Below are 20,056 nucleotides of genomic sequence, written 5' to 3'. Positions count from 1 at the left end.
TTTCATTTAGTGATATGTGCACAATTTTTCAGTGACAATACACTGATTCGGTCAGTGAGAGTAACCTCTTCTTAAATTATTATCACTGAAAAATAGTGAATAGTCACTGATGACACAATCAGTTATAAGTATAGTACTACAAATCAGTAAAATTTCACTGATTCATATTTCGAGAGCATGATACGCACGTCGTTTTATATGAATTACAGATTTCCCATTGTAATAAGAATTTGGAAATTGCTCCGACAATTTGTTATATTAATCGCTTTTGAACACTTAAAACGATATCGTCGTGCAAATGTGAAATTTTACTAAATTACCGTGTTTTGTGAATACGGCATTGCTGTCCGTAAATAATTAAACGGTCATTATAGCATGTACATAGCATCGAATATTATCACTTTAGATAAACAAGCTGCATTGCGAAGCACGTAGATAATCGCGATAAGGCGAACGTGTAAATATTCACGCCGTTAAAGGCATTAGAGTTAGAGACGTTTGACGAAATGCTTTTCGACGGTGCGTACTTCTCGTTTCTCGAGAGTTTCAAAGTCTGCTGATATAGTTCTCATCGTGGATGCAAGTGCTCCATGCGGGTGTCGACGACGGCACTTCACTGTGAGAACGCGCGAAATGTACCGCATCAGCAACGGTGGGGAACATGGCGAAAAAGTGGTTCTCGTTATGCTCCGTCAGATTGAACTTCCTCATCATTTCGTACACGGGACCTGCAAACGATATATCAATTTTTATTATTAAACACATTAATTGATCCGTAATCTCTCCTACATTAAAAGAACGATTTTGTTGAAAACATAGAGATAACAATAATTTTGTTGGATTATTAAAATAATTACGTTGCATTGAAAAAAGGATTTGGTAACTTTATCAAATTTGATAATATTATTTTAATGATTATTCTAACATAATTATTTTTATATCTATATTTTCGACAAAATCATTATTTCCGTTTATTCCGGTGTAGCTACTGGCTATTGAAATTGATCATTTAAAATTTCGGTAAATACAGATTTTTATGGAAATAATCTCTTTATTTATTCGTATAACAGGGACGCGAAAATTAAAGATCTTCGCATATTTATAGAATGTATTTAAAAATTGATCGATGAAAAGGTGGTAGAAAACGTTGCATAGAATAAATAGCGTTATATTTAATAATTAATATCGTCGATTCTATTTTCTGGTTACATCTTACATCGTGAATTAAACTTACGTGTCGATAAGGAAATTATACAGACATGAGTGTGTGAAGTTAGCATCTAAAGTGTGAGCATTTCACGATTAAACTACGTATTAATTAGCATCCAGCATAATTGCATAGTTCTTCAAGTTTTAACAACAGTTTTGTCAAATTTACTAAAAAAATCGCGGTTTTAAGAAATGAGATGCTAACTTCCGACAATGTCAAATAGCATCTCATCGTATCTTGAATCTTTAACGGTAAGAGAGTAAAAATTCGTGGAGTTTTAAAGTCTAGATAGGTTCAGTGAATAGTTGTGATAATTAAAATCCAATAATTATAAGTAATTATTATAAGAAATGTACAATAGTGAGATGCTACAGTTCTGGCACGAGTTTTGGGCTGTACAAAAGTTTTAAATGGCGAATTACGTCCCTACTCAGAAGCTCGTGAAGAGTTGTGACAGCTAGCGCACTTCTAATAATTATAAATAATTATTATAAATAAAAAATCTACATGATAGGGAGATACTGTGACACTGCCACGAGTTTTGGGTCCCAAAAATATTTTAAATCATGCATTGTGTGGCTACACACTAGTTCGTGAAGAAATGCGGCCTCTGACCCGCTTGTGATAATAATAATTAATTATTATAAATAAAAAATTCACATGATAATGAGATGCTGTGACACTGCCGCGAGTTTTGGGCCCCGAAAATATTTTTCCTACAGTTCTCAACATATTAAAGCTCCTTCCGAAGAATTGCGGTCGATTCCGATGTTAGTTAATCAACAAAAAATTAATAACTCCCGAAAAAGCCGATTTTTCGCATCCATATATGGATGAGATGCTGGTCTTTTTCAAAGAGTTCTGTGTATGAAAAAATATTTTTCCTACAGTTCTCAACATATTAAAGCTGCTTCCGAAGAGTTGCGGTCGATTCTGATATTAGTTAATGAACAAACAGTTAGTAACATCCGAAAAAGCTTACGTTTTGAACTAGACAAAAAATATTTTTTATATACAGAACTCTTGAATATAGACCAGCGTCTCACCCATATAGGCGAAAATACGTTTTTCACGAAGATAACAATTTTTTTTTAATAATAAATAATTGAATCGACCGGAACTTTTTGGAAGGCGCTTTAATATGTTGAGAGCTGTAGGAAAAATATTTTTGGGACCCAAAACTCGCGGCAGTGTCACAGCATCTCCCTATCATGTGGATTTTTTATTTATAATAATTATTTATAATTATTAGAAGGCCGCTATCTGTCACAACTTTTCACGAGCTTGTGTGTGGGGACGTAATTCGCCATTTAAAACTTTTGTACAGCCCAAAACTCGTGCCAGAACTGTAGCATCTCACTATTGTACATTTCTTATAATAATTACTTATAATTATTGGATTTTAATTATCAGAACTATTCACTGAACCTATCTAGACTTCAAAACTCCACGGATTTTTACTCTCCCACCGTTAAAGATTCAAGATACGGTGAGATGCTATTTGACATTGTCGGAAGTTAGCATCTCATTTCTTAAAACCCCGATTTTTATAATAAATTTGACAAAACTATTGTTAAAATTTATCAAGAACTATGCAACTATGCTGGATGTTAATTAATACGTAGTTTAATCGTGAGATGCTCACACTTGAGATGCTAACTTCACACACTCTACAGACTTGAATATCTATATGAAGATTAAATATACTTACCGAAACAACCCGTTATATAAATAGACACGTCTATGCTGCAATATTCATCTACAATGTTTCGCAATGCATTTGCGCCTGCCAGATCGATATGCGACAATGCGGTGAAGTCCAATATGAGAATGCGTAGCTGTAAAGATCGAGCAACGAAGTATTTACAGATAAGGCGGAAAACAAATGCAGTATAGGTAATCAATTATCTTGAATGAATATGCAGTCGCGGTTATGGTGAAACGTATATCTTCCACTGCGGACGATTTCACAAATATAAGTTGTACATTATTTACCTTCTTAATTTCTTCCGCCGTTGTGCCGTTGCATGCGGCTTGTAGCCGTCTTTTTAGTTCCTTTTGAGGTACTAGCTCTGCAACCTTGTACACTTCCTCACGAAAGTATTGCTTAGACGCGAAATTCAGAGTGCCGGAATAGTGGAAGATCTTGATGCCGGGAATCTCTACAGTCTGAGAATATTTATTGAATATTACGCGTTATTTTTCTTATTGGTTCTTATTTGTAATTTTTTTTGCTCCTAACTTGTCATTTAATGATTTATCAAACTTACTGAAATGGAAAAGTTCTATATAGTTTTTATATTATATAAAAAAATTTACGTATTTCCAAGGGAATAAATATAATACACTGGGAGGAGAAAAAATTTCTTACAACATAAAATTTCACTTAACATAAAAAGTTATTTACTCGGTAGATTCCAATAGCTTGTTGCAGTCAAGTTAAAAATTTCTTAGTTGAAATATTTATGTAAATAAAATAAAGAAATAATTTTTATTTGAGCAACCTTCTCTTGCATTTCGAGAAAATATTTTCTGCTAAACTACGTGAGACTATCTTAGACTATTTTTATATTCAAGATAATCAGATTTTTTAATATAAGAAAACAATTTAGTTAAGTTTAATATTAATTAATATTATTAATTTATTTGTAAAATCATTATTTAAATGTGAAAAATGTAAAAATGCAAAATTATATAAAGTAATATTTCTATTTACTTAAAAATAAATATTTTTACTTAAACGGAGCAAACAAATCTTTGCAAAATACATCAAAATATATGATTAAAAAAAAAATTATTTTTTCATTAAAAAATTTTTTTCTCTCAGTGTATATATCATATATGCATCGTAATTATAGATTGGATTGACATCGATGGGGGAGGGGGGGGAAGTAGCTTTTTCTTTAAATTACAAGTTCTTCATACTCCTTTGTATCTTTTGGAGTCCAAGTAGAGTTCAGTGCCTGGTGCTAGCGCGAGCTTACACGTGTAAGGTCGCATCGCGAGGACGAGTAACCTTCCGATGCATACGAGCACGCCGACCAATAATCCATACTCGACGTCTAAGAGGACCACGACAATAAACGTAACAGCCCAAATGCCGGCGTCTGTCTTGTCCAGTTTCCAGAATTTTAGGAACTCGGTGACCTTTGTCAGCATCCCTATTAACGCCACCACGATTATACTCGCTAAAACACACTGCGCATCCCACATGCATTTCGATCACCATTTCGCGCCTATTATCATAAGATATAAATGACAAGAGAAAGAATAATTACTCGTGGCAAAGGTTGAAAGAACGGCCCGATCCACAGCAGTACGCTCACCAGAATTCCACACGATATCAAACTCGCCAGTTGCGTGTGCCCGCCTACAGTTTGCTGAATCAACGATCTGGATAACGAAGCCGTGATCGGCATGCAGGAGAAAAAGGAACCTACGAGGTTTCCCAATCCCTGTGAACATTCCGTTTCCTTGTATAAAATTGATATACCTATATAGACGTACATTTAAGAGCATGCAAAGCAATATAGACGCATTTGTTGTTTTTAAAAACGCGACATTCTGTATAAAAATGTCGTGATGCGTTTACCTGCGCCATCAACTCTTGATTAGAGTCGACCTCGTAGCCCTCTTTTTGCGCGAAAATCAATGCCATAGACATTGATATTGTGTAAGCGACCATAGTAATCACGAAACAGTCTACTAAAATGTTGGGTATTAGGGACAGCGGTGGTACAGACGGGACTGGCAATCTGAAAACCTTGATATTATAATTCGCAGTTTTTATTGCGATACTTCGCTTTCACAGCTTGTTTTATAAAAAAGATCCATGATTTCTTACGCGTGGCGAGCTAGTCAAAGTTAATTTGGTGAATCGATGTTAACATGGTCGTATGAAAGGCCAATGTTTTCATATCAAAGAAAGATCTTTTGCCACAAGCTAAGTTTAATCGAATGTTGGAATTTTAAAAAGCATATTTACCCTACTGGTATATGGCCAACCGTCATTACGTTATAAGTATCCGAAAGATTCATTTGCATCGATACCACAGTACCGATCACCACCACAAGCATCTCTATCGGAACTGGAAAGGGGCATAACTTCGAGACCCTTGGCTGAAATCCAGATTACTTCATCTTAGAATGCAAATGTAATTAATTTTATAAAAAATGCATTCGACGCGTATGTGCGAAACTTATATGTAAAACATAATTATGTATTATATATCACGAACCTTAAGAACTTCGTTGTTGAAAATAAGAGCTAAGATAGTGATGCAAGATAATATCACAGCCGTTGTATTGATGTCGTTCATACTGTTGAAAACATCTATGTAAGTCTGCAAGAACGAAAAGAAATAATGCTAACGTAAATTGGAACGAAAGAAATATACAAAAATCAAAAATTTAACTCTCAACTTATTCTATAGAAGTTAGGATTAAAACATTTTATAAAAGTAATAACAAATTTTTTGTGTAGCAAATTAAAAAATTGAGGCATACATTAAATTAACAGATTTAATTAAATTAAGTTAATTTTTTTCGTTGAAATAGAGGTTTACTCCGGTAAAATTTCTGTATTAGGGCGGAAAGAAGCATTATACAAGGAAGAGATAGTGGCTCATTACAGAGTGACAGGTACATAGACATATTTGGAGTAAACGGACATGGAAGCGTCCTTAAGATTACCTATGTGTTCCTACTCGTTCTACGTTTTATATTTAACATTAACTCGCAAAAGTATGCAACAGAAGTATGAAACATAAGCACGTAACAGAAAACTGTTCGTTAACCGTTACGTGTAAACTTTTCTTCTATCGAGAGAGCACTTCGGTCGATGCGCGATTAGCGTTTTCGGTCATTTTGCTTAAAAAAAAAAAAAAAATTAATTCCACGAAACGTTGTTGTTACGCCATTTCGGTTTTGTTACGTGTTACAGCATCCTCCGGCAATAACAATCAACGGTTCGAGAGCATTGCAACTCGAAGACGATGTAATTTGAGATTGCTTTAATCCGTGTCTTCGTTAATCCATCTTTGTACGAAATAGCGAGTTGTCATGGAACGTGACACAAGTACAATACTCACCCTGACCTTTTGCAATATCGCGTCATCTCCACATACATTACGTAACGCCTTGTCGACGTTTAAATTACAATTTGATTGCATATCATCTACAGGAAGCGTTTACCGTGACTACCTAAATGTTTGGCGTGCGCAAATGTTTTGTTTGACGACGAAAGGGAAAAGAATGAAAAACAAGGTGAAACGTATCGGGAACGAGCGTGGCCTAGAGAGAGACGACTCGAATAACGTTTGCAAACGAAATTTAGTTGTTACTGTACTCACGAGAATAAGCTTGAATGCACCCCTGCGCCGTGGTAGGTCGCTCAGTCCGAAGAGATCCCTTATTTGCGATGTAAATACGTGCATCGCCGCTGCAGTTGTGAATCCACTCACGAGACTGTCCGCGAGAAGAGACGAGATTACGCCCAAACGCAGCACGTACATTCCTAACTAGACGAGAGATTTTGAGTGATATCGCGAGGGGTCAAGAGAGCGAAATGTACATGCTGCACGAAATATGCAGCAGTCGCTACGGGGATGACAATTAAAATGGACCAACCGACGGAAAATGCTATTATATGTACATAGTTTCTTAAATTGGACTTTTCTTAAAAATGTTGTCTGGAGAAAAAAAGATCAAAATGAGATAAAAAGTAAATTAATGTAAATTGAAGCCTAGTGTACTCACTTAGGAAAATCAATCAAATAAAATTAATTAATTTTGTAGGACACAAGCAAATGTGTAACATCGCGCAGAAATACGTTTTACAACGAGAAAACAATTATTTTTAATGAACAAAAAAAATTATTTTCTTAAAACCATATATTTTGATGCAAGCCTTTATTTGTTCTGTTTAAGTAAATAGACATGTTACTTTAAATACATAATTTTATATTTTTACATTTAAAAGATTTTACAAATAAACTAATGTTGAATTTAATTGAATTGTTTTCTTAGATTAAAAAAACTGTTTATCTTGAATATAAAAATTGTCTAGCAGTAAATATTTTCTAAAACTCTAAGAAAAATTACTTGAATAAAAATTAATTTTGTATTTTATTTACATAAATATTTCAATCAAGAAACTAACTTGATTACAAGTAGGTAAATAAGCTATTGGGACCTATCGAGTAAATATTTTTTTTGTATTAAGTAAAATTTTTTCTTGTAAGATTTTTTTTCTCAGTGTATACATCTACAAATAAAGATGAAATCTTTCTATGTGTATTATATGAAAGTCTTTCACAAAGATTTTATTTAAAAAGAAATGGAAATTACTCGCTTTACAAATGAAGGAAGTCAATACGTTTTAATTATTTAATTATTGGATAAAAAAAAATTTGGCAGTATTTTGTTGCGTTATTTAGGATCAACTAAAATAAAAAAAAAGATTTTGCAAATAAAAGTTCAAACATACAAAAAAAAAAAATACGTGGATCGAAGAGATTTGTAATCCTCAGAGAAGCGTACGTGTATCGGCGGTGAATTATACATACAATGTAGTTACCTGTATAACGGCAACCGTGAATGTAACTACGGTTGCAACTTCCACTGGCGAATATTGATGGCTTACGTCGGAAATTAAGGTGCCGTTCTCGGCTGACGTGTTATTTGTCGAAACTGCAGTGCTACTGTATGTCGTAACGACTTTGCCAGTCATCATGCAGACGAGCGCAAACGTACCTTAATCAACAGAAAAGCGGCAATTTTGCTTAATTATGAAGCTTTTTGAATTAAGCGGTAGTCAAATGTAATATCTGAATAAACGTTCGCGTAGAATTATACGTTTATTTCGACAAATCGTTAACTTCCTACAGATTATATGCGCTACATTTTTTACGCCGTTTCGTACTTTTCTTAAAAATAAAATTTTTGTTTGACACACGTACCCATAGAATTGTGTCTGGATGTGCCGAGAAATAAATACACCAAAACCGGGAAGAAAGCCATGTATATACCAACAATTGGTGGAACGTTACCCAATATTGCATACGCCATACCTATGAGAATACATAATATCGATTTAATGCATTACAATAGGGACTACATTGAATTTTTGGAAGAATACAATATCAATATTTTAGCTTGTTTTTGTAAATCATGAATAGCGTCACTTATATAAATAATCTTTTAATTTTAATTTTTAATTTTCTACGTCATAATAATTGTGTTACATTATTAATTGCGGTCTTTAAATATCTGCTAATCTATGCATAAAAAAAATATTCCGTTCTTTCGATTAGTTTTAATATTATCTGCTTTTATTTTCCCTAATTTACCTTCCTTAATCAATTTTAATTAATTCATCTCTCTCTCTCTCTCTCTCTCTCTCTCTCTCTCTTGATTATTTTATGTATCATATATTATATTACTGTTATGTGTGGTAATCGTGGCTTAAGAGTTGCGCGTCTGCTCTCTGCCAAAAATCATCCAAGTTCAAATCTATCTAAAAATATCAGTTTTTGGCAAACTACTGATAGTACCCTTGCCAAAACAGTTATTATGAAGCATATATGAGCATACATCACATAGCAATCACGACTTTCAATCATGAAAGACTAACTTGAGATAGAGAAAGAGTGAAATTGCTGTAATAAGAATTCTCTATGTAACATACCTTGTGGAATATGCATTACAGCAACAGTAATTCCAGCAACAATATCTCCTAAGATATCATGTTTCCAATCGTACGAAGAAAGCCAATCAATTAGAGGTATCGTTTTTTTTAAAAGTGCAACTGGTTCGATACTTTTGCATCGTTTTGACACTTCATTGCTAACTACAAAATTATAAATTTTATATATGTGAATGTAATGATACGCACGCGCGCACATACAGGGAATATTAAATCAGAGTTTAGAATTTAATTGTAAATAACTAGAAATTGGATTAAAAAATTGCCAATTAATAAATTTTCAATACTCGAGAAATTGATTTGACTAAAAATAAAAAAAATTATTTTCTGGTTAAAAACAAATTATTTGTATATTATAGATAAATAAATTAATTAATTAAAGCAAATTATTTATAATATACTAATTATTTGCTTGTATTTTTATATAAATCTGTTTAATTCAATAATTTATTTTACATGAAGTGTTTTAACTATTTTTTTTTTACATAAAGCTATAACACACATTATAGTCATTATCGAAAAGCAAATATTTCATGTGATATCTCGTGTGTATCTGAATTATTTTATTCGAATATATTCCGGCATGTAAAATATGACATATTTCTTGTAAATTATTCATGTGCCACAACTTAACTTCTCGAAGGTGATGACCTTTTCGAAGATCTAACGTGGATATTTACATAGAATAACGAGAAGAATAGGTTTATGCAAAATGAATTACACGATACTATTAAAATATCCCTCTATCTGATTGTCAGTCACGAATTAATTGTTCAATGTATCAGATATTTTTTAATGTATGTTGTTAGACATTTTTTCTTCAATTCAATGAATATTTTTGTCATTTAAATACTTTAAAAATGCTTTTTATATCAAATTTTAGTAAATTAAACAATAAAAAAGCGGAATATTTTAATAATGTGTTTAATATGCGGTACAAAAGTCTCAACAATGTGAAAAGAAAAAAAAACATCGTGTTTGTTTATTTAAAGGAGATTTTAAGCGAATGTTATTCTAATTTGTTTAAAACATACTCGAGTTGATTACTAAAAGATATTTCAATTCAATAAAAATTATGCGGATTAACTCCATAAGTTTAAACTCTCAATCTTCTCACAAAATAAATTTGATTCGTCCCGTTTGGTTTGGCATCGTTTAGTTTTTCGAAGAGGTCAACAGCCTTCAGATGGAACCCTATCGCGTTCTTTTCCGATTTATTAACTTCAACCGGTTCTAATAAAATGTTGCGGCCAATGTTTCGTGCAGATTTGTCGCGCGGAGAGGCGGTCTCCCGTGAAAACACGCGAGTTGGAGTAAAATGCAAGCGCGGTGAAAGGAAAATAAGCGCTCTATCCGCGCGGGTACATACTCACGCGAATGGATCTTGACACTTACGGATTCTCTTGGGCTTTACGTATTTGCACAAGTGATTAAGCTCGTCCTGCTGGTAGACGGGTCGTCTGACCATCAATTCCGGGCCAGTCGTCGACATATCGTCGCTCAAGTAGTCTGCGAACGAGTAACAATTGGGTGAGATCACACTTCGCGTCCGCGCGCGCGCGTCCGCGCTCGCGCTCGCGCGCCCGCCCGTGTGTGCATATGTGCGCGCATTATCACGTATTTTCGGTAGAAGCTAATTAATAAATTATTGTGTTCGTCGTTTGTCATCATCAGGCGACGTGTCTGATTTAAAGGAGCTACGATTTAATCTCCCTTATGTCACTGGGACTTTTTAGTCAGACAACTTGGAGGCAAGTGGAATATTTTTTTACTCAAATGTACTAGGTGTAGGTATTGAATTAAAAACAATAAAAAAAAACGAAATTTTGCTAGTTATAAAATAAAGGATTGCTTTGCAAAACCAATGTTTTAATAGTATAAAAAAAAAATTTCTGAATAACTAATAGCAAAACTGTGATGCCAGAAAAACTAGAATCCAGATTACGAATTAGGTGAAAGACATCTGTTATATTTAACGCATATGTTTATAGATATTGAGTCAGGTATGCGTATGGTTGTGTTTAACGACGCGTATTTCATCGAAGTGACATAATCGTGGGATGTAATTGCTAAAGCGCAGCTCGTGCAAACATAATATACAGTGCAATCTGTCAATTTTGTAAATTTTCCATCAGGTTAAAGTTGGCGTAAGCAAATTTCGTTTGCTCGATGTAAACCGGAACGAGTATTGTGAGGAGATTATGGCTGGCGTTGTCAGAAGAAATTGATCGAGTAAACGATAACGCAGAACGATATGATATGATAGGATTGTTTGATTCGATAAGTTATTGCGGTAAATATTTGAAATAACTATCTTTGTAAAAATTTATATTGCAGCGTGTGAACTGCGTTGATTCAAGTGCGTGCACAGAAAATAAAAATAAAAAATTTTAGATATGTAAATGTTAATAATTATGGAACTTGATAAATATATTTATTACTATGAATTATTAATATTTATGTTGAAATAATTGAAAGTTCGAGTTTCCCGATTATTTTCCTGAATAAAAAATTCGGATAAATCTGCAGCTTTTAGAAAACTTGGTCTGCCATCATTTTATTTAAATTATTTTCGAAATCATATTTAATTGTCATGGAAGTAACTTTTAACAGTTATTAATTTTTATGCTAGCTCGTGCGCGTTCAAAGACAGACAAATCAAGATCTGACAATGAGTGTAAGTTCGCTCGTGTGTGTTCACCTTGTTAATGTAACAAGGCGACGATCGCTGCATAATAGCTGATAATAATCGTCGCTGCGGTTAAATCGATTATTAAACAGCGTAAGAAATATTACTACTTTGATCACAAGCTACCTGTTGACATCGTGAAAATGCCTCTGTCGCGGTATCTCGAAACTCGGTGATTATTCACGGCTCTAAACTGCTCGCGATATGATAAGCGCGAGAACTTTCCTGGTCTAAGAAGGTCTGATAACTAAGCGCATGCCTGCTACGATACTGGTAGATGTCTTTAACGATACCTGCTAATTGGCCGATATCCTAATCCAATATTTTCAATGGAGATAATTTTTAATGGGGATGATACGCTTCTGTGCGTATCATCTGATATACGCGGTTTACTTGTAACACTTTACATTTCTTATTGGGGGCTTTATCGAGTATTGCTAATTATCTTTGAGATAAACCATAAATAATAGATAAATGAATTACGATCTCGACGAGACGACTGGTATCGCATCAATGGACAATGCGCTTTCAGAGTTATCAAGTGACGCTATTCGCAGTAGTGGGAAAGGAAAATTAATCGGCGAACGTCACATGATGTTGGATAGTGAAGTCTTTTTGGTGAGATAAAAAAATACATTATCGTTATTTCCGCGAGTCATTGAACTTTGACATACAATTTCAAAATTTTGTTTTAGTAAAACGATAAAGTTTGCACAAGAAGTTGAACATAAATGAATTCACATTATAAATTTTTTTAAATTAAGTTTTTGCTTCGATGATTTTATTCTTTATGAATAATTAAATATCTCGATTATGTACAATAAACAATATATAAAAGCGTTACTATTCTCTTATCAAAGAATAATACTGATAAACTTTTTTTAAAAAAAGAGAATAATAAACTGTCTTTGTTATTCTTTTAAAGAGTAATAAACCGAGATGAATTAAACAGAATATGATTGAGAAATTAATTATACATTTTTTTTTAATTAAAGTTTTAAATCAATGATCCTATTCTTTTTTAAGAATAATTAAGTATCTTGATTATATATATATATATATATAATTGTTATTCTATTATTAAAGATTAATGAACTGACAAACTTTAAAAAAAAAAACGATAATAAATTATCATTGTTATTCTTTTGAAGAATAATAAACTGAGATGGATTAAATAGAATGTGTTAGAGAAATTAATTATACATTTTTAAAAATTAAAGCTTTTAATCAATAATTCTTTTTTTTAAGAATAATTAAGTAATTGATCATTATATATATATATATAAATAAAATGATGATAGATATATATAATAATTGTTATTCTATTATTAAAGAATAATAAGCCGAGATGGATTGAAAAGAATGTGATTGAGAAATGAAATAAATGACGATAATTCTTAAAGTATAGAAGTCACAAATGCACATTTAAAGTTCCTCACATTGTCATACACCGATTTGATAATCATTGATCGTAGCGCACTTGCTATGACGTACAACGATAACTTTCACCATAATGATATATTAGTTTAAAAAACGGAGAGCACGAGACAGCGGGAGAACGAATGTGGCAATGGTCGAATTAGTAGTCCGGCTAGGTGAATTCCGTTGTACTAGTAGGCCAACCGCAGCGCCGGGTCGATAATTATTCAAATGCGCGCGTGATTTTCGCGAAGCGTACGCGGCGATAAACGGGCACATAATGCAACACGCGGCATCTTCCCAGCGGCACACGTGCGACAGTCGCAGATCCTTCGTGGAATACACAACGAATTTAAAGATTCATCCGCTGGCGTGACGTGCTACTCTCTTTGCATCCCGTATAGCGTGATGTCATGTATCGCGAGAGAGCAAATCGCGCCGGATAGTGAGACACATTGCCAGCCGTTAAACACTCTATCGCAATCCGGTTACGTTGGTGCCAATGATAACGAACGAGTTCAACATACACTTGTCGACACTAAATCTTTTTCCTCACCATTACGCGCGTGTATATATATTTACGGTAAAGTGGCAATTGATAATGATCGATTAAGATAACGTCGTGACATTTCGCGTCATTGTCTGTCCTATGGTTATTGTGTCATCGCGAGTGATGCATCACAACACAGCTGGGCAAGATTTATTTCGTCAACGATCAAAGCGGAGAGTCTCCTCTTGAGTTTTTAAATATAAGAAATATAATTTTAGAATATATATAAATAATCGAATTAAAAAATGTACGACAATATTTTTGCGAATATAATTATTTATTGATTAATAGTTTCTTATTTCCCCGAAAAAGTGCATTCAATTTTCAACTGAATTGACACTGAAAAATTTCGATTTATATATATATATGTCAATTGTTTGAATATTTGTACGTATGGGAAGATGAAAAGAATTTTTCTTCATACCTGAACTTTTCTCGCTATCTTTCTTCTTATTCGGTCCTGATTATAAAGAGAATATCTTGTGAATTGTGTCACGAAACTAAAGGGAAGAGCGCGCAAGAACTGCCGAGTGCAATAATATGATCTTTTATCGCTAGTCCAGAGATTCATTTCACTGTCTCATGTTGACGTCCAAGCGCAACGACTGGATCTCTCCTCGCGCTTTCGTTCACGCAAGATCGTTTCGATTACGCATTAACAGGTCGACCTTAGGCGATAGGCACTGATCGGCGGAGCGCGTTACTCGCTGCCCTCAGAAATTCGACTTCTGTGATTGGTGCCACGAAATTTTGGTGAGAATTTCGTCGACCGCGCGCGTCAACGGTCGTTAACGCTCGATCTACTGCTCTAATCAACGACGGAGGCGTTCTCATTGCTCCTCTCGGAACAATAAATATCGGTCAGATTTCTCTTGATCTTGAGAGAGATCACGAGCAAACACCGATTGCGACAAGAGACTGCCGGGTGGGAGAGGAGGAGAGTCGACTTCATTGAAATACGCGTCACGAAATACGCTAAACAATATTATAAGAGTGCCTTAAATGCTTTGTGTATTATGTTTGTGTTTCCAAGTATTTTCTTTTAATACACTACGTATGTATTCTTTTCTTGTTTTTTTTTTCTTCATTTCTCAATTGCTCAATTTTTATTTTCTTCCAAAACGTTTCTCCTTAATACATATTTTATTATTTGCCAATAAAAGAAATTTAATTACTGTATGTAATTTTAATCAGATGTTTGCATCTAAACCGTAACCAGCATTTAAATAGAACGCGTTTCCTTGAAAAATATTTACATTGATAGGATGTTTACGATTTTAATGTAGGAAGGTGTGTTTTCTTTTCTGTTTTCTATAAATTGCTTACGAAATATAATGCGGCAATTAGACAAGATGCTAATTTTCTCAATATCCGTGTCATGGCGAGGTATCAAGCGGAACGTACCTTCTTCGTTTCCCGTGGTACATCTTAGCTGAAAGAAAATGATTTTGGTAATGAGCGATTACTGATTGTGTGAATTACTGATTGTGTGACACAAATGTATATACTTACGATCAACTTTATCGACTTGATATTTTTTTTTTATATTATTTTAATACATTTATAAACATTAATATAAATAGAAATAGAAAAGGTAGAGCTATGAAGTTAACAATTTTATAAAATTCTTGTAAATTTGAAACAGAGACTACTTTTACATCTATCGAGTTCTCCGTACTAAATTAAACTCTTTTACGTGTACTTGAACTAAATTTCGTTCTGATAACACGTTTTGGAGATGCACACGATTAGTTTGATAGCATATACTCGGATGTTGAAATAATGCAAACGAAGACTCTTCGCATGTTTGATCACTGTACATAGAGGCGATCCAGATCTACATATATACATAGACTGGTATTCACATTTCAAATTTGGGATTGTATGTGACCGTGTAATTCCCAGCTTATGATAATATTGAACGCACTCGTAATAAGCAAATATTACTTAGAAAGAATCGGAAGGCCATTAACGGGAAGGCCATTAACGCAGCCTATAAGAGAGGGAATATGAACGTATGCCAGATAATTTGTTGTTTCTATTAGGAATTTGAACTGGAATATAATTAATTAATTTTATTCATATTTCTTCCAGATTATTTTAAATTTTGTTATGGACAGTAAATTTAAGGAATGTCATAATTTTACTGAACAAAAAATATCTATATCTTGACTTAGATAGATCTTATCTTGAAAAGATATAGCTATTTTCTGTTCAGTGAAATTGTGACATTCCTTAAATATCAACACCTTTTCAAAATATAGATATTTTCTGTTATTTTTTTCAAGATAATATTTTCTTGAAAAGACATAGATATTTTCCGTTATCTTGAGAAGTTATTATTTTTTCAAGTTTATTTTAAGATAAGTTTTTTGGGGGGACAAAAAGCGAGATTGAAAAATTCCATTCCGGCGGTTGCGTACAGTACAATATTACATATTGACAATGGTTTGAACAATATTGACGCTATTATTATTGTTAAAAAAACCTCCGCACAATCTTTTTAAGATGGAGATATTTTCTATTTAGTGAAATTATAACATTTCTTAAATATCTACATTTTTTCAAGATATAGACATTTCCTGTTGTGTTTTCAAAATAATATTTTCTTGAAAAGATATAGATATTTTCTGTTATCTTGAAAAGTCATTATGGTTTCAAGATAAGTTTTTTGGGACAAAAAGTGAGATTAAGAAATTCCGTTCCGGCGACTGCGTATAATAAAATATTAAATATTGACAATAGTTTGAACAATATCGACGCTATTGTTAAAAAGAAATCCGCACAATTTTTACGGGTTTTGGCCTTCGGGGAAGTTGGCTGAAACTATAATTACAGTTCTGGATTCACAGATCAAAAGTCTGCGTAAGCACAAAGCTTGAAAATTTGATTAATTTTTTTTTTGGTAGTACAATTATTTGAAATGTTGTACTTTATGATATTCTCAATTAATTTTTTGCAATAAAACATGTAATTTTAGATAATAATACGTGACTTGTATGTGCATAAGAATTACATGTATGTAAGAAGATTTTATGTGTATACCCAGACAGCGCACAAAATTAATGTAAAATTTGTAAAATATTTTTAATAGTAATTATTTGAATATTTATAAATATTTATTAAAATATTTTCTAAATATCTTAGATTGAACAGATTACAAAGATTTATCATAAATGTCATAAAAATATTTATACAATAAAATAACACAAAACAAAATATAGTTAATTAAAATTATAAATATATTTCTTTTAAAATATATTCTTCTGGAATGGAATCGAAACTCAATCGGAAAATATTTTGGTTCGAAACCCTGTACGGTTATCCGCATATGCGTGTAATTACGTAACTTGGGAGGAATGTAATATGCTTTCCGCGAATGCGTCTTCGGACATCCTTGAAACTTTTATGTCGATTTTTTCGTTCTCCCGTGAATATTACGTACCAGATTTTGCTCGCTGATTGACTGAGTGCCGTCCCTGGAAATCCACATTGTTGACTGTTGTGCGTAGCTGCAAAATGTTACTTATGGCGACGTGATACCTCTGTTAAAAATCACTGTATCGCCTTAGGGCGTTAACGAGAAAAATAGCTCGAGATAGTGCTGTTCGAGCTCGACTTTTCGAGTACCAATATGATTAACATAACAATCGTTGGGTGGCACTGTCCTACTTGAACTTTCTCGGCTGGTAAACATAAATTCTTCTCGTCATAAATTCTTCTCTGTCCCTGTTCGCACAGACTACGAACACAATAGGCGCGCTTTCGATACATTCGTTGAAGGAGATAATTTCAAGGAAAGTAAAACAACATATGAATACGAGCAAGCACAATATTAACTCTCGATTCTCTTATTAATTAAAAAAAAAGTTTTCCCCGAAATAGTCGCTTTTCCAAACATAATTTCTGTGGCAAGCGTTTAATTACGTTTATTACGATCTTAATATTTTATTACTGTCAGAGGTACAAGAGGGTAAAGGTAGAAAAAGATGTAATTCAGATACGAATAAACGAATGGATATATATATAAATATGCATAACGTGCGTATCGCAAGGTGTTAAAATAGGATTTAAACTTTAATCTGATGTAAGTGCATTTGCTCTTGAGGTCTTAAGCCCCCCTTTTTTTTAGCACGCTGTTTAATATTCTCTTTATGCTAAGTGTGCAAAACGCATAGCGAAAGAAAATCGTCATCGCCGCAAGTGGCGTGATATATTTTTATTCCTCTCTAATTAACTGTTATCCGGTTTATTTGCATGATGGTGCCGCGCTATATTCGGTAGTCTTTTATCGCGTTTACATGCGAGCACAGCGGCGCCGCCTCATTTCGCCAGCAATGCGATTTATTTGTGCCTACTTGTTTGCCGTTTTTATCAGCCGCGATAAATTGCATGGCGCCTCCGATGCGAGCGCGCGGTTTGTCCTTTTACATTGTTCAGGATTACGAAAAGCACGTGTAAGGTCAAGGGATGCCCTTATCTGGGTGGGGAGGGGAGGGAGGGGACACCGTTCAAAACGCTGCATCGAGGGAACTCTCATATATTTTATACCCGGAGATGCGCGCGCTCGGTGTGCATAATTTTTCAGAGTTATAGAAGGCGACTCTTGTGTATGGTTACCGAATACTGTGAATAGCCATAGATAAAACTTGGCGAACAATGGGTCTCGGAGAAACTCTTATTCAGAGGAAATTGGTTCCACGTATCATTCGCCGACGAGAAAGAAAAAGTCTGGGATAGTCTCTTGCAACAGTCTGTACAAACAACGGATAAATGCTTGCATCATAGCGCTGCAGATCGCGTGATGTTGCAATGAATGCGCGACAACGAGATTGCAACAGGATAAAAGTGTTCATTCGTCGTCGCGTGCGTTCAGCGGCGACAGGATGTAATATGTAAATGAGCGAAATTTGTCCCGGATCGAAAGAAATAACTGAAAGGAAACTCAACACGTCCGCGTACTTATTCTTTTTATCCATCGCGGGAAGAGTACAGTGGCTTCATAATGAAAGAACCGATACGTGACTGGTTCTATAGATTTCGCGGAGCCTCTCGAGCTTGAGCCAATAATACGTGCCGGAATATCATGTAATATGTGCTTGAACGTTAAGTCCATTGTTCCAGTTTTTTTTTTTACTTCTCTATGATTTTCCTTTGGCTTTCGCTTGAATGCATTTCGCGCGAATTAGACGACGCGAATTATACGCGAACTCGGTGCGAAACGTGCATATGATCCCTTTTTCCACATTCCTGCAACATATATTATATTTTTTATCAAATATCAAATTATTAAAGAAAATGCATTATTCTTCTATATATATATTTTTTTTTAATCAGCGAATAATCTCCGTAAATGAAAACGAACAAATTAATTAATTATTTATTATTAAGAAGAGGTTGCCTTTTGCAAAAAAATTATTTTTTATATTTGCTTTATACAAAATAAATTCTCTTAGTCTGCAATATTATATAATAAAATGAAATACTTTAAGTATTTCACGTGACGAAGATTGGTTTAAGAATCTTAAGGATTTAAAAGATTGCAATTATTTTAACTTTTTTACAACCATTGATTTAGCGCCTATTAGTTACATTGAATTTGTTGAACAACATGTGTTAAAATTTGATACATAGTTCTCCATGTTCTAATTTCCTTGCTGCTACAGTTGAAAATCTCGAACTTTCCAAGAAACGTTGTCTGGTTTCTCAGTTGAGCGAAGTTGAAATACAACCTGTTTTCCTCCACGTTGGTTATTGTTAGTGCTCGCCATCGACTACGAGTGTGTCTGTCCACAAAATCGATCGCGACTTTCTGGAACGGGCTTATCTGACCCACCTACGTCTCCCGTCACTTCTCATGATTGAGAGACCCTTCGCTTTTTGGCCATTTGTATTTTGTGCGTGATCACATACATATAATGGAACCAAAAAATTTATTTTTATGCTCTCGTTGAATTGTAAATTAAATTTACTTACGATTAATCAGATTTAGATTTAATTTAATTGAAACAAAAATTGGTTGCGTTCTATCAATTTTTAATAAATTTTGATACAAATTAATACAAGTTAGTTTTATTTCAAATTTCACAGACAGATTAATGAAACAAATAAAAATGATATATTTAATAATTGAATAATTATTTTTATCAAAGAGACTTAACTTAATCGGGATTGGGGCGATCGGGGTGGAAGGTATCGAGCGAGTGATAAAATGACACGAGTGTGGTTAATACGTCTTTTTCTACGTTTCTATTTATTATGAAAATATAATACAAAACATCCTATGTTGTATTACATAGATAACAATGCTCAATTAACGTTTTTTTCCCTTTTTTTTTGTCTTGTAACATTACCATCCAACACTATGAGAAGCATGTCGGGATAGGTAAGGTCTTGTTCTCGTCTCTCTTCCTCCTTTTTATTTATTCATTTTCCTTCAATTGGAGAAAAGGCCCGATATACAGAGAGATATATAGACGAAAC

The 20,056-nt window shown here is 33.7% G+C and overlaps 1 protein-coding gene across 6 annotated transcripts; it reads right to left on the bottom strand.

Annotated features, from left to right (window-relative positions):
• Positions 1-518: 518 nt before the first annotated feature.
• LOC105196193 (solute carrier family 26 member 10) lies at positions 519-19,540 on the bottom strand. Of its 6 annotated transcripts, none has more exons than XM_011161991.3 (15): positions 17,019-19,540; positions 14,900-15,005; positions 10,311-10,424; positions 8,898-9,059; positions 8,170-8,280; positions 7,788-7,963; positions 6,562-6,729; positions 5,449-5,553; positions 5,196-5,329; positions 4,803-4,965; positions 4,489-4,665; positions 4,136-4,408; positions 3,206-3,379; positions 2,922-3,048; positions 519-728 (listed from the first exon to the last, which is right to left on the bottom strand). In XM_011161991.3, the coding sequence occupies exons 1-15, from the start codon at positions 17,064-17,066 to the stop codon at positions 547-549; spliced, it is 2,220 nt and encodes a 739-aa protein (XP_011160293.2). In that variant the 5' UTR covers positions 17,067-19,540; the 3' UTR covers positions 519-546. The 6 variants fall into 6 exon arrangements, with proteins under 6 accessions (XP_011160293.2, XP_011160302.2, XP_039308677.1 ...); XM_011162000.3 differs by having other exon boundaries at positions 14,978-15,005; positions 17,019-19,539; XM_039452743.1 differs by lacking the exons at positions 14,900-15,005; positions 17,019-19,540 and adding an exon at positions 13,998-14,851.
• Between the last annotated feature and the right edge of the window lie 516 nt (positions 19,541-20,056).

This window comes from Solenopsis invicta, chromosome 8 (assembly GCF_016802725.1).
Source record: "Solenopsis invicta isolate M01_SB chromosome 8, UNIL_Sinv_3.0, whole genome shotgun sequence".
Lineage (NCBI taxonomy): Eukaryota > Metazoa > Arthropoda > Insecta > Hymenoptera > Formicidae > Solenopsis > Solenopsis invicta.
Note: the sequence above shows the minus strand (reverse complement) of the source record. Positions and strands in the feature narration are given on the sequence as shown.